The 14,328-nt window shown below is 42.1% G+C and overlaps 3 protein-coding genes across 7 annotated transcripts; 1 reads left to right on the forward strand and 2 right to left on the reverse strand.

Moving 5' to 3' along the window:
- Positions 1-56: 56 nt before the first annotated feature.
- Positions 57-1,562, forward strand: LOC104776789 (putative F-box/kelch-repeat protein At1g27420). The gene is made up of 3 exons (XM_010500918.2): positions 57-517; positions 730-953; positions 1,022-1,562. The coding sequence occupies exons 1-3, from the start codon at positions 78-80 to the stop codon at positions 1,399-1,401; spliced, it is 1,044 nt and encodes a 347-aa protein (XP_010499220.1). The 5' UTR covers positions 57-77; the 3' UTR covers positions 1,402-1,562.
- A 213-nt stretch (positions 1,563-1,775) lies between these two features.
- LOC104774195 (uncharacterized) lies at positions 1,776-8,283 on the reverse strand. Of its 5 annotated transcripts, none has more exons than XR_015595478.1 (10): positions 7,810-8,199; positions 7,242-7,312; positions 6,233-7,108; positions 6,029-6,122; positions 5,832-5,930; positions 4,953-5,663; positions 2,646-4,775; positions 2,477-2,549; positions 2,247-2,389; positions 1,776-2,169 (listed from the first exon to the last, which is right to left on the reverse strand). XR_015595478.1 is itself a non-coding variant. In XM_087508861.1 (10 exons), the coding sequence occupies exons 1-10, from the start codon at positions 7,874-7,876 to the stop codon at positions 1,913-1,915; spliced, it is 4,509 nt and encodes a 1,502-aa protein (XP_087364987.1). In that variant the 5' UTR covers positions 7,877-8,283; the 3' UTR covers positions 1,776-1,912. The 5 variants fall into 5 exon arrangements, 3 of the variants coding, with proteins under 3 accessions (XP_087364987.1, XP_087364988.1, XP_087364989.1); XR_015595477.1 differs by having other exon boundaries at positions 2,646-4,790; XM_087508861.1 differs by having other exon boundaries at positions 2,477-2,522; positions 2,646-4,790; positions 7,810-8,283.
- A 4,727-nt stretch (positions 8,284-13,010) lies between these two features.
- LOC104776791 (uncharacterized) lies at positions 13,011-14,240 on the reverse strand. Its single transcript, XM_010500919.3, has 2 exons — positions 14,030-14,240; positions 13,011-13,360 (listed from the first exon to the last, which is right to left on the reverse strand). Exons 1-2 carry the CDS (start codon positions 14,174-14,176, stop codon positions 13,262-13,264), a joined length of 246 nt encoding a protein of 81 aa, XP_010499221.1. The 5' UTR covers positions 14,177-14,240; the 3' UTR covers positions 13,011-13,261.
- Between the last annotated feature and the right edge of the window lie 88 nt (positions 14,241-14,328).

The following is a 14,328-nucleotide window of genomic DNA, read 5'->3' on the forward strand; positions in this document are numbered from 1 at the left end:
CAGTTTTTTTATTGCAACATTTGCATTTTATTAAATAATGAAATGAGTGATTAAGGGAAGGAAGTAAAATTGTGAATATGGTTGTGGAGTCGTCGTCGTCATATCCGATCATACCTGGCTTGACAGACGATGCAGCGGAGCTCTGTCTCTCGAAAATACCCCGGTCTAGCTTTCAGATCACTTCTCAGGTGTGCCGGAGATGGAGGTCATTCCTCAGGAGCAAGCATTTTGCAGCCTTTCGAAAGTTGACCGGAACTGTGGAGGAATTCCTTTGTGTCCTGATGGAAAGCGAATGTGGAAGAGACGTGTACTGGGAAGTTTTTGACGCCTCTGGGAACAAGTTAGGCCAGATCCCTCCTGTTCCTGGTCCCTTGAAGCGCGGTTTCGGCGTTGCTGTTCTTGATGGCGGGAAGATTGTGTTCATTGGAGGATATACGGAGGTTGACGGCTCTGGGATCAATAGCACTACAGTCTCTGCCTCTGCCGATGTTTACGAGTTTGATCCTGCTGCTAACAGGTCTCCATTCTCAACTTCCCTTTCCCATACAATCTTATCAAATGTGACATTATTCTCATTATTTTAAATTTGAAATCAGTGAGTTAATTAGTGAAGAACTGAGAATGACATTCTTATAACATAAAAATCTTTAAGCGTCATCATAAACTTAAAAATGGTAGTAGCGTGGTCCTGTCTGGTTTTATTCTGATATCATGTCCGAATTTTTGCAGCTGGAAGAAACTAGCGGACATGAACATACCACGTTACAACTTTGCATTTGCTGAAGTGAATGGCCTTTTGTATGTCATTCGAGGCTATTCAACAGATACTTATAGCCTTTCCAACGCGGAAGTGTACAACCCAGAAACTAACCAATGGAGCCTTATGGATTGTCCAAACCGCCCGGTCTGGCGTGGCTTTGCATTCTCCTTCCGTTCCAAACTCTACGCTGCAGGTAGGAGACAATGGACATTTATAGATTCCGATGAACATTGGTTTAACTATGTTATATGATCTTTTCAGGCAATGGATCGAGGTTCATCGACATATATGACCCCAAAACGCAGACATGGGAAAAGTTAAACTCGGAGCAATCAGTGTCGGTCTATTCCTACACTGTTGTAAGGAACAAAGTGTATTTCATGGACAGGAACATGCCTGGATGTCTGGGAGTATTTGATCCAGAGAAGAATTCGTGGATTTCGGTGTTTGTGCCTCGGAGAGAGGGTGGTTTCTGGGTGAGACTCGGAGTATGGAACGATAAAGTTCTGCTGTTTTCAAGGGTTTGTGGACATGAGATCTTAATGTATGACCTTGATAAAGAAAAAGGGTCCAAGTGGAGAGTGTGTGATCAGATTAAACCATCTGCTTCTCAATTGACCAGCGTTCTCATCCACTTCTGATCCCCTCTCTTTCTAACATCATTCTTCTGGACGTTTTGGAGGTATGAGTTTGTGTGTTATGCCAAAATGTCCCCAATTTCTAAACTTTGTGAATGATTCCTGTATTTGCTAATCTTGTGTAAATAACTAAATATGATTAATGAAAAGCATCAAAAACCAAATATTTATGTACAGCATGATATATGATTGCAGGTAAGAGGTAATATATGAGTGTCAACTAAAAATTTCAAAATTTTATAGATTCTAAAATGAAAGCCAATTCTTTGAGCTTCTAGATTTCGAATTGATTACGAATGTCCAGTGCCGCTGGTTATCACACTGGTCAGATAGGAACATTGATTAAGAAAGATTGTACTCGAGTATGAACCAAACAATTTTCTGAACTAAATGAACATTATTATTTCCTGTGTTCTAATGTGATGGAAGAAATGTGTCTGGAAAAGAGCTATACGCCTAAGTATGAGAAGCTAATCTTTACATGTAAAGATTTTGTACAGAAGAACGAAAAAAGTTAGAAATCATCAGCGCGGTGGATCTCGCCCATAAGAATTCGATTGCTAGTGACTTTGAAACCGAGAAGAGCTGGATCTATCTGCTTCCCTTTCTTCCCTTTCTTCTTCCCACCTCCACCTTTGCTTCCTTCGGTTGTATTAGTTGACTCTACCGCCACCTTCTTCATGCTATTACTCTTCTTCAACATCTCACTGAATGACGGCTCTGCAGTCATCCCTTTGTTTCCCGCTGCTCCTGATTCCCGTCTCACACCTCCTAATGATGACAAAATGAGACTCTTTTTGTTATAAAATGCCCAAAAGACACAAAAGCACACTTGATGAGTTACATACCTTCTATCCCACTATAAGAACTTGCTGTCCTGCTAGCTGTGTCAGACATACGCTCGAGCAATCCTTCATGTGACGATGAAGAATGGGATGAAGGAGGCCTTTTTAACAAAACTGAATCCTGCCCATGTGATGGCACTAACAACCTACAAAAAATCACTTAAAAACTTTAATCGACAGGAATATAGAGGCTCTTACTTATCCAATCTACTGGTGCTAAATGACACAATTACCTATCTTTTCTCCTTTCTTCTCCAACCAAGTTATCACTGTATTGGTCTGCAGCAACAGAATATCAGGATAAGCCTTCATAATAACAAAGTAAAAATCAACCTTCCAAACCATGAACGCAGGGAAACCATATCTTAAATGATGCAATTACTGTAAAAGATATGTATATACCAGAGATATTGAAAGAAGACTGTTGTTGGCCACGCGTAACAACAGGAAGCTCCCCTTGAACCAGAGAGTCTAATACTGCTTGCTTGCCCATTCTGTCTTGGGCTTCAAATGACATCATCCTTCCCATTCCCTCATTTTTTGGCGGCACATTGTTCCACGTTTTCATGTCATTTGCGTCCTTGTTCATAGCAAACATATTACTAAAGGCTTGACCTTCATTCTGAGTGGTCCGTCCACCATCAATAATTCCAGAAAGCAATGAATTATTACGGTGCAACGATCCCATATTGTTCCTATCTCCCGGTATTCTGTTGACCTGTTCCTCAGATAATGACCGAGCCCCAAAGGCAGATGAAGCGTTTAGACTACCACCATGGTCCGCAAGGCCGCCAAGCGTTTGAATCCCTGGGGTAAGGCCTGAAGGAGCCATCCTGTCATAAGTATCCCCGAGGTTCATGCTTGGTGACTCAGTAGATTGATGGCCAGGTCTCTGGTGAAGCAACTCCATAAAGAGCTGCTTTGACTTGTCGTTTGTCGATCCACCTACCATCCAAGAGTTGGAATCTTCACCCTGTCTTCTGATTTCCGACCTCATTTGATGATGTTCAGTTTCCATATTTGATCTACGAAATTGAGATTCGGCCCAGTCACCAGCTAGCTGTGTATCGGCTCCAGACCAGCGCCCTTCCATTGGTTCCAGTTGTGAAAAATGTGGTTCACCCAATGGTAAACGGGGATTTTGATGGTTGAAACCATGAGTGGAATTTCCCAATCTGCCAGAAGATTGCATGTGCGCAGTAGCATCCCGCATATCCAAACCCTGAGAGAGACCAAGACCATTTACTGCATCCAGATTAAGCCCCGATGCTGATCGCTCAAATGGAAGACCGTGCTCGAATAATTCTTGTCGAAGTTGTTGCTGATATGAAAGGTTCCGCTCAAGTTGACCAAACTGATCCTCAAAGGGTGGCCTCTGCTGATGTTGATTAAACTCTAACGGTCTAAATCCTGCAGAAGAGCGCGACCGGTTGATCCCAGAATGAGTTCTTAGAAGCTGATCATTATGGTCAGACGGCCACAGAGGGTCAATATGTCTCTGTTCCTCCAGTAATGTATTGTGCCTCACACCATTTGCCAATTGCATAAGCTGCTCTTGCTGAAGCAGCTGGTACTCCAAAGACCGTATTGGATCAGATTGCAGTTGTCCATGTTGAGATTGCATTTGTCCATATTGAGATTGCTTTTGTGTTGAAAGTAGCTGTTCAAGCAGCTCCCTTTGGTGGCCTTCATGTAACAGCTGCCCAAAATTGCCTCCGGCAAGTTGCTCATTGTATGGTGCGAAATTTTGTGACGGATGGCCAGAACTGTTTTGCAATTCATTCATCAGCTGCTGCTCTAACAACATCTGATCAACACTGTTGGATCGAGGGAAGTCATGTGCCTGCCCGAACCTTGAATCAGTAGTCTGTCCTTGTAAAATCTGTTGAAAATGTAATTGCCGAGCATGGGACTGCTGTTGCTCCTGTAAGAGCTTCTGATGTAACTGATGCTCTTGTTGTAGCTGATGCTGTTGCAACTGAATCTTCTGCTGCTGTTGCAATTGAAGCTTCTGCTGCTGTTGCAACTGCATCTTCTGTTGCTGCTGCATCTGGAGAGCTATTAAATGCTCCAGATCCTGAGCTTGATCACCTAAATGTAACTGTGATAGCATATCCCGCTTCTGGAAGTGCTGTTGGTGATGTTGATTTGATGGAAGTTGATCCCCATGGCTAAAGAAGTTGGATTCATGTTCAAACTGTGGCATACGGTTAGCAGCCAGACTATCGAGGGACATGGTGGGGTCAATTTGTGTATTTCTTCGGGAATTAATGGGACGGTTGTCTATTGAACTGGTAAGCTCCTCCATTGCACCATAAGACCTGTTTGATAAATGGTTAACTGGTGTACTACCGCTCTCTAGCTCAGACCACAATACACCAAAGGGATGCAACGTATTCTCATTCTGATTACGAGTAGCAGCCTTAGTTGATTCAACAGGAATAGCAGACTGGCCAGGAAATTCCATTAAAGCCTCATGCATACTTGTAGAAGATTTTACTGACGATGCATAACCAGAACCTCCAGCTCTTCCTGGGAATACAATTTCTGATTTAGAAAAAAATACAAAAAACATTCTTAGTCATGATGAACACAAAAGAAATTAATATGAACATGAACGCTTCACCACAAGATGTGAAACCCAAAGAAAGACAAATGTCCTAGCTCGCAAATGCACACAAATGAGAAAAGGTTAGCAGCAGAACATACCTTCATCTTGAGCAGAGAAGTCCAAGAAACTTCGGTCCTCAGCATGTGGTGGTTTCACATAAACTTCAGACTCAGATATTCTCTGAAAATTATCCTGAGCTGAAGGGTTGTTATACGCAGAAAAAGAACGCGACGTGGCAGTTATAAAGGATGAATCATTGGATTCTGCTACAGGTGCAATTGATAAACCAGCGTCTGAATCTGCTTTTAAAGTAGTCTCTTCTAACTCATTCTTTTGGTCACTGATATGGGCATCGATGCTTTCTGCCTTCAAATATGACATGACCCTACCTAGATCTTGAAAAGGAGTTCCTTCTGGAGCATTTGCCAAGCGAACCTGTAGGTCCGTCCCAAAAAAACCTTGTTCAAACCATGAAATAATGTCAGAACCAATGAAAGGTCCCTGAATTACTCCTTGAGGATCAATATACAAGAACAAAAACTCCTCAGGTGGCATAGCCCCTTCTGAGTGATTCACTTCAATATCTGGTTGCTGCAGCTTGCCCATATAATCTTGCTCGAAAGAGGCAACAACGGATTCACTCCCATCCAGCGCAGATGATTTAGTAAAACCAGATCTAACTGCTTCAGGACTTCCATGAGAAAGTTGATAACCAGCTCCAACAGATCCATAACTCTCAGAAGCCACTGAATTCAATCTTGAGACGCTTGACGCACCCCCCAGACCACCATTTTGACTACCAAGTAACCCTACAATAACAATTTTTTGACTTTTGTTCAGAATCTATAGGACATTAAAAAAATCCAGTAAACTCATAAAGATAAGACATTTTCAAAACAATATATGATATAAAACAATATATGATATAAAACAATATATGATATGAAAGACCCATTTGATACTTATCACACACGTACCAGAATCACTATTTTGCATGGAAACATTGTCACCATTCACAAACCCTACCAAAGAACTATCCGCTCTTGTTTCACCTGAGTCAGGTATGCGGCATTTTACTGCAGTAACATCCAAAAGACCACGGTCAGAGAAGCATTCATCATATTATGCTAGGTGGAAAGATAGAGGCCAAAAAGCTAAAGACAAGATAACAAACCCATGCTGTTTTCACCACCTGAGGATTCTTCCTCAGATGGAGTGTAAACTTCGCTACTAATGATCCTTCCCTTCCATATGCCGTTAAGGCTTGCCTGATAGGTAAGATACCCGTCAACAAACTCAGTTGGGAATAAGAAAAAAAAAATTAATGACATACTCATGAAAAAGGGCAATGGAAGTCAGTTCTCAGTGGTTACCATACCTCTTCGTCGGCATCAGGTGCAATAAAAGCAAGAGGATTGATCAAAGCCACTTGAGTAATGGAGGCAACTTCCTCCATCTCAGTCGGTATCCTACCTAGGGAAGAATCAGGCTTCTGTTTTCTATACATGTCAAGCAACTTACCCCTTGGATACCGAAACATAGAGGCTGAAGCGCTTTGTTTACCAGGAATACTTTCATTTCCTAAAAAAGTACATGCACCAGCACCAACTGAGGAGGTTGACGAACCCCTCCCAACTACAGATGCCCTTCCTCGGCCCACAGTGAAGCCTAAATTTGGGCCCTCGGCTCGTCCTCTATCAAGTCCAAAGCCAGGTGCAGCGCGATAAGAAGTCGGTCCAGCAGACTGGGATTCCATCCTATGACGTGGCCTCCATTTGTCACGAGGGTCAGAGTCCCGTTCAGAAGTAGCACGGATGCTGCTAACCACAGATTGGCTTTCACTATGAGGCTCATCTTTGTCCTTGTTATTATTATCTACCTTCTCAGAACGGGTTTCTTTCTCTTTGTCATCAGGACCCCAGCGAGATGACCATTTGTTGTCGCGGCGAGGTTCATGTACAGCAGCACGAGAAGTAACATCATGCCACCTATCAGAAGAAGCAGTGGTTTTCGTGTCACCAGTTTCTCTGGTTGGGACATTGTCGATGCGACGTTCAGTTTTTCTTCGATCAGCTTTCCTGACACCGAGTAAACCAGTTTCTCTTTCCTCTTCACGCCATCTGCGACTAGTTTCACTGTCAGGCACAAGTTTCCTCCAGTCCTTTTTGTCTTCGGGTGCATCCAAGCGCCATGCATCCTTGAGATTAGGGTCACTTGGATTTCCCATGGGCACAGGAGTAGGAGATCGAACATCCTACAACAGAGCAACAAGATCAGATAAAAGAGTATGTGAAACAGCAAAACTCATCTAAGAACTTGACACTGTCTAGATACGAAGCCATACTAAGGTGATAAAAAGAGAAGAAAAGTTAGGGAAGGTACTGTACCATCTTGCTATCGGTTGATTTCGTGTAAAGCCACTGGGGAGACAAAGGAATGTTGTTATCTGAGGCCAATTCTGCAGAAAAAAACAAAGACAAGCTAGTCAATGGCTGAAGGAAATCTAACCAACCGAATCAGGAAACCAATAGTGCAGGAATTAGAGAATCATTGGTTCTTAGTGCCTCCAGATCCCAAACTCTGGAATCGGAAACAAAAGAGAATTACGTCTGTCGTTTGAATCCAAACATGAAGTTGCTAATGCATCTAAAAGCGGACATAACAAGGTTTCTAAAAGATGGATTGAAATCGTAGAACCCTAATCAGCACAAACAATAATAGCTAGGTCAAATTGTGATAAATCTGATAGATATACATGGCTGATGGCTGCCGCATCTTATTCGGGAATTCAGATCCATAAACCAAACGATTACATTCGTTTCACCGCATTCGAATCGGTCCAGAGAGAAATAAATTCAAATTCAAATTAACGAAATCCCCAAAAAGAAGAAGAAGAAGAAGAACAAGACGACGACGAGGATTGAGAGGCAGGGAAGAAGGTGCAGAGGGAAGTACCTTTCAAGTGATCAGAAGATTTGGAAAAGGTGAGATCTTCAGGCAGATCGAACTTCCCTTCGGCCATGGCAGGATTGAAACAACAACCGACTTCGAGATTACGTAAGAAGAAGGACACGACGGACCGAGCGCAGTTGAGGAAGAAAAGCCAAGTTAGAGAGGGCTTTGGAGAGATTTGACACAGAAACTTTTTTTGTTTGCTGGTTGTGGATTTAAGCCTTTATTAGGAAGAGAAGAAAGCTTTTTTGGTTTCGTGTCTCTGAGATCGAGAGTGAGTGAAGGAGCAAGAGATGAAGGGAAAGGCTAAGGCAGAGGCTTTTGCTTGTTTGTTTAACATCACAACACCGATCCGACTTTGCCCCCGGGTTTTGTTTTTTCCTTCTTTTTTTCTTTTTCTTTCCTTTGTCAACCCCCCAATGTGTTTTTATTTTTTTAAATTATCGTTGTGTTTATTTATTAATGGGTACTTTGTATAATGTATTTAAGTTTGAAAAAAATTTCCCCTTATTGTGTTGTTCCAATTTTATCAACAGTTTCTTCAATAGAAAAAAAAAAAAAAAGAGTATTATAGTGGTATTTAAAAATTAACGTTTCTGCTTTAATTGTATTTTCTTTTTGGAAAAGGATACATTCAAACTGTGCTACTACTTGATACTATTATGGTTGAAATATACTATTAGCTTTTCAACAAGATTTGAAGATAAGGCTCTCGAATAGCTAAACCAAAATTCTGGTATTGAACCTTCAGTAAGTAATCGAGGTTAAGGATTAAATTTGAGTTGCCAAGAGTAAAGTAATTGGCAGCCATATCTGATCATTCTGCTAACATGGCAGCTCTTTCTGATCAATCTGCTCCAGGAGCAGTCCATGTGTCTAATCAGTCTGTTTTATCAGTGGCAACAACTCGTCCTCACTCTTCTGGCACAAGGCCTGAGAGTAGCAATGACAACAACTTGAAAGAAGGGTTGATGGTTAATTCCAACCCTTCGAACCAATCATGAGGATACTGAGTTGGAACTGTCAGGGGGTGGGGAATACCCCTACAGTTCGACATCTAAGGGAAATCCGTTGTAAGTTTTTCCCTGAGATAACATTCCTCTGTGAGACCAAAAAGAAGAGAAGCTATTTAGAAAACGTTGTCGGCCACTTAGGATACTTTGATCTTCATACTGTGGAACCGGAAGGACTCAATGGTGGCTTAGCATTAATGTGGAAGGATTCAGTCAAAATCAAAGTGTTACACTCTGATCGTAGACTGATCGATGTTCTAGTCAATTGGCAGGATAAAGAGTTCTATCTCACCTGCATCTATGGAGACCCGATTCAGAGTGAAAGAGGTAAATTCTAGAAAAGATTAACAAGAATGGGTACTGGCAGAGAAGGATCCTGGATGTTAACTGGCGACTTTAATGAGCTGGTAAATCCACATGAGAAACTAGGAGGACCATTGCGGTCAGATGCATCTTGTAGAGAATTCAGACAAATGTTGATATCTTGTGGTCTATGGGAACTGAAGCACCTAGGATATCAGTTCTCTTGGTATGGGAATCGCAATGATGAGCTTGTCCAATGCATACTAGACAGATAGGTTGCCAACCAGGCATGGTTGGAGCTATTCCCTAGAGCCCAGGCGACCTATCTCCCAAAGATCTGTTCAGATCACAGCCCACTAATAAATGCTCTGATTGATGATGACGGGATTAAAAGAGCGAACTTTCGATATGACAAAAGATGGGTACAAAGAGAAGGGTTCTTGGAGCTTGTTTCAGGTTTCTGGGGCAATCAACCTCTTAGGGAGGACTCCGCCATGATGGAGCTAATTGCAAGATGCCGAAAAGAGATATCAAAGTGGAAAAGAACTAACAAACCTAGTTCCGCGGTGAGACTGAAGGATCTTCAATTCAAGCTCGATGCTGCAACCAGACAAAATCCCTTTGATAGAGCTGAGGTTGCAAGACTTAAAAAAGAGATAAGTCGGGAGTATACCCAGGAGGAGAATTTCTGGCAAGATCGGTGTAGACTCACTTGGCTTCAAAATGGTGATAAGAACACAAAGTTCTTCCATGCCGCAACCAAAAATAGGAGAGCCCAAGGACGTATTCATAAACTGATAGATGAGGAGGGTAAAGAATGGTCATCCGATGCTCAGATGGGAAAGGTAGCTGAAGCCTACTTCAAGAAGCTATTCACATCAGAGGACGTAGGCTATAAAATAAAGGAGCTCGAAGAGGTAATACCTACTGTCAATGCCACCATGAATGAGATGCTTTTAGCCCCAATCTCAATTGAGGAAGTGAAGAAAGCTGTATTCGACATCAATCCCCATAAATGCCCAGGCCCGGATGGCATGAATGGTTTCTTCTATCAACAGTTCTGGGACAATATGGGGCCACAATTAGTCAAAATGGTTCGATCCTTCTTTCAAACAGGCAGTATCGAGGAAGGTATGAACATAACCAACATTTGTCTTATCCCCAAAACGCTGCGAGCTTAGAAAATGACAGAATTCAGATCTATAAGTCTGTGCAATGTGATTTACAAGATCATTGGTAAGCTATTAGCATCACGCCTCAAGAGAACCTTACCTACAGTGATCTCTGAAACTCAAGCAGCTTTTGTGAAAGGTCGTCTCATCAGCGACAACATTCTGATAGCTCATGAACTCCTCCACGCCCTTAGCTCCAATAACAAATGCTCGGAGGATTTCGTAGCAATCAAGACAGACATCTCAAAGGCTTTTGACCGTGTGGAGTGGGCTTTCCTGGAACAAGCTATGAAGACTTTGGGATATGCAGAGGATTGGATTAAGTTGGTGATGGCGTGTGTCAAGTCAGTCAAATATCAGGTTCTGGTCAATGGAGCTGCTTATGGGAATATAACCCCGACGAGAGGCTTAAGGCAGGGGGACCCCCTCTCCCCTTACCTGTTTGTGATCTGCACAGAAATGCTCGTCAAGACACTACAATTAGCTGAGAACAAAGGCCAAATCACCGGTCTCAAGGTCACTAGGAAAGCTCCTCCAATCTCTCATCTTCTATTTGCTGATGATAGCATGTTTTATTGCCGAGGAAATGATGAGGAGCTAAGCCAAATAATAAGGATCATTGAGGAGTATAGTCTAGCATCTGGACAAAGGGTGAACTACCAGAAATCCTGTCTCCATTTCGGAAAGAATGTGCCCCAAGAGCATCGAAGCATCATCAAGCAGAGGTTGGGAATTGAAACAGAGGGAGGACAAGGATTCTATCTTGGTCTCCCAGAATCTTTTGGCGGCTCAAAAATAGAAACACTCAACTTTCTTCGAGAAAGAATGCATACGAAGATTAATGGCTGGCAAAACAATTTCCTTTCTCCAGGAGGCAAAGAAATTCTCCTAAAGGCGGTTGCCCTAGCACTCCCTACCTACACAATGTCATGTTTCAAGCTCCCCAAGGGTACATGTCAACAACTAGGCTCAATAATGGCGGATTTTTGGTGGAAGAACAAACGAGAAGGCAGGGGTATGCATTGGAAGGCATGGGAACACCTCAGTCGTCCTAAAGCAGTTGGGGGTCTAGGGTTCAAGGATATTGAAAGTTTCAATGTAGCATTGCTGGGGAAACAGTTATGGAGGATGCTAACCAAACCTGCTTCACTAATGGCAAGAATCTACAAAAGCAGGTACTACCCTAAATCAGATCCTCTGAATGCCCCTTTAGGCTCTCGGCCGTCGTACGCTTGGAGAAGCATTCATGAAGCTCAAAGCATGATGAAACAGGGTGCGCGGACAGTAGTTGGTAATGGCAAGTCTATTGAGATATGGAAACATCAGTGGATAGGTTCTAAGCCCGCTCAACCAGTCCTTTCCCTACGACATGTTACTCAAGAACATAAAGAGTTTGTTTCCAAACTCCGATATGTTGATGATCTGTTAGAAGACTGCGGTAGAGAATGGAAGCAAGACCTTATTTCTAGTATTTTTTCAGAGGAGGACGTTAGAAAGGTGTTGCATCAGAGACCAGGGGGAAGTCTCACAAAGGACAGATATGCATGGGATTACAGCCGTTCAGGGCACTATTCGGTAAAATCCGGTTATTGGGTTCTGACTGAGATCATTAACAACAAAGCTGGCTTGGAGGAGGTTCTCCAACCGAGCCTATCGCCCCTATTCAAGCAAATCTGGAAAATGGATGTTCCACCCAAGATTCGTCGCTTCCTCTGGAAATGTATGGCTAATACTTTGTCAGTTGCAGGTAATCTCTCTCATAGACACTTAGCAAGAGACAGTTCATGTTGCCGATGCCCCGATAGTGTAGAAACAATCAACCATCTCTTGTTTAAGTGCACATTTGCAAGACTGACTTGGGCTCTCGCTCCCTTTGCTGCTCCTCCGGAAGGTGTATGGTCGGACTCTATCTACCAAAATCTTCACGATGTGATGAACTTCAAAGACCTACAACATGAGAATACCTCAAATATCTTAAACCCGGTATGGATTCTCTGGAGACTCTGGAAAAATAGAAACAGCCTGATCTTTCAAGGCAAAGAATTCTCAGGTCCAGAAATCATTGGAAAAGCAAAGGAAGATGAAGATGAATGGAGGCTTAGAGTACCACCATCACAACACATAGAACCCCAGAAAATCAAGGATGCAACAACAACTCGCTGGAACCCTCCACCAACAGGCTGGATAAAATGTAACACCGATGGAGCATGGATTGTGGATCGAACAAACTGTGGTATTGGCTGGGTTGCGAGGAATGATAAGGGTCATGTGCTTTGGGTGGGGATGAGGGCTTTGCCAAGAGTGAATACGGTGCTGGAAGCTGAGTCTGAAGCCCTTAGAGGCGCGGTGCTTTTGCTGATCAGATTTAATTATCGAAAAGTGATTTTTGAATCAGACTCTCAACAACTTGTGTCCATGCTTAAGGAAGAAACCGACAACCCAAATTTAGACCCGATCTTACAGGACGTAAGACAAGCTTTACAGCATTTTGATGAGGTGAAGGTGCGTTTCACGCCTAGGGAGGGTAATCAAGTGGCGGACAAAGTTGCGAGGGAAGCTATCTCACTTGAGAATTCTGTTCCCCGCATACTTTCATTAGTGCCTAATTGGTTAAATCATCTTGTAGAAGTGGACAAATTAACCCTGTGTACTTTTATTGGTTAATGATGAGTAGAAGTTGAGCCAAAAAAAAAAAAGAGTAAAGTAATTGAGCAGCTGACGAACAAATTTCTTTGTGACAAAAAAAAGCAATAAAAAGGTAAACAATACTCAAGTTCTGCTTTGGTCTGGGGGGGGGGTGTCTCTGCTTTTTTGCTAAACCCGTTGCAGATTCAACATGTAAAACCCAATAAACCCAACAACACAAGGTTCAACTATTATTTGTTTTGTTAAATCAAGAAAAAGACAGAGACTTTGATCTACGATTCCTTATAAACTACCGACCATGTTTCTAGCTTCTCTTCCGCCTTAATTCTTTTTCAAACCACTGCTACAGCTTTTTGTGTTGCTAGCTCCCGGCGGATTTGGTGCATCTGATTCACCACACGCCCTTAGAACAGCCTCATTCTGCAAGAGACTCCCAGAAAAAACTATTAAAAACAATACTCGTGTCGACAAAGATACAAGAGGATTTGGGTTGAACGTTTTTTTTTTACAAATTCATGACTATTGACAAAAAAAAAACATGTTGGTTTGAGCTCAAAATCACAGCATACATGTTGATAGATCGACAAGCTTTACTAGAAAGTACAACACAAGCATATTAAGAGATGGACAAGGAAAAATGAATTCCGCGAATTTGAATGTTTTGATAGGTATGCAAACACTATATGTTTCTACTTTTGAAACACTAATATAACATCAATAAAGCCGATTTACTCCCTCTATTCCTAGTTCCCAAGGCCTATCAAGAACAAGAACAAAATCTTGAGAAGCATCAGTAAATTTACAAACTACACAATTTGAGTTTGTTCATAACTCAATACAACTAATCAAACCTGAGGAAACCACATAGCACAAAACTGAACAATGCCTGAAACAATTTTTTTGCAAATGAAAAACTCGTAATTTTGAAATGAAGCCATCAACGAACACAGTCCTAATCCTAAATCCATCCTTGGAAGATATATAAAAAAAAAAAAAAAAACACGCATCGATCAAGAATATAGATAGACTAGGAAAAAATGGGAGAAAGGTTTATCAAAAACCCTAAAAAGATGGGAAAAAGGAGAGTACCTGCCAAACGCGACGGAGGCGGGTTTTGGCATTGGCTTTACGAGTAGGTGTAAGCTTGATTCGTTTCCAAAGAAGACCACCGGAATCGTGCTTCTTCACTAGTTCCATCACCCTAGTTCCCCAAAACGCACCCATTCCTCCTCCCATCGCCGCCTCTCCTCTCTCTCTCTCACACACACAGAGCAAAGGTTTCTTCGAGATTAGTTTTCAGATTTCCCTGATCAGCCCATTATGTTTTAGATAGGCCCATTTACTCTACGAGCTTAACAATCTTTCTATATAATTCTATTATTTTAATA

Source organism: Camelina sativa, chromosome 3 (genome assembly GCF_030686135.1).
Source record: "Camelina sativa cultivar CO46 ecotype springtype chromosome 3, ASM3068613v1".
Taxonomy (NCBI): Eukaryota; Viridiplantae; Streptophyta; class Magnoliopsida; order Brassicales; family Brassicaceae; genus Camelina; species Camelina sativa.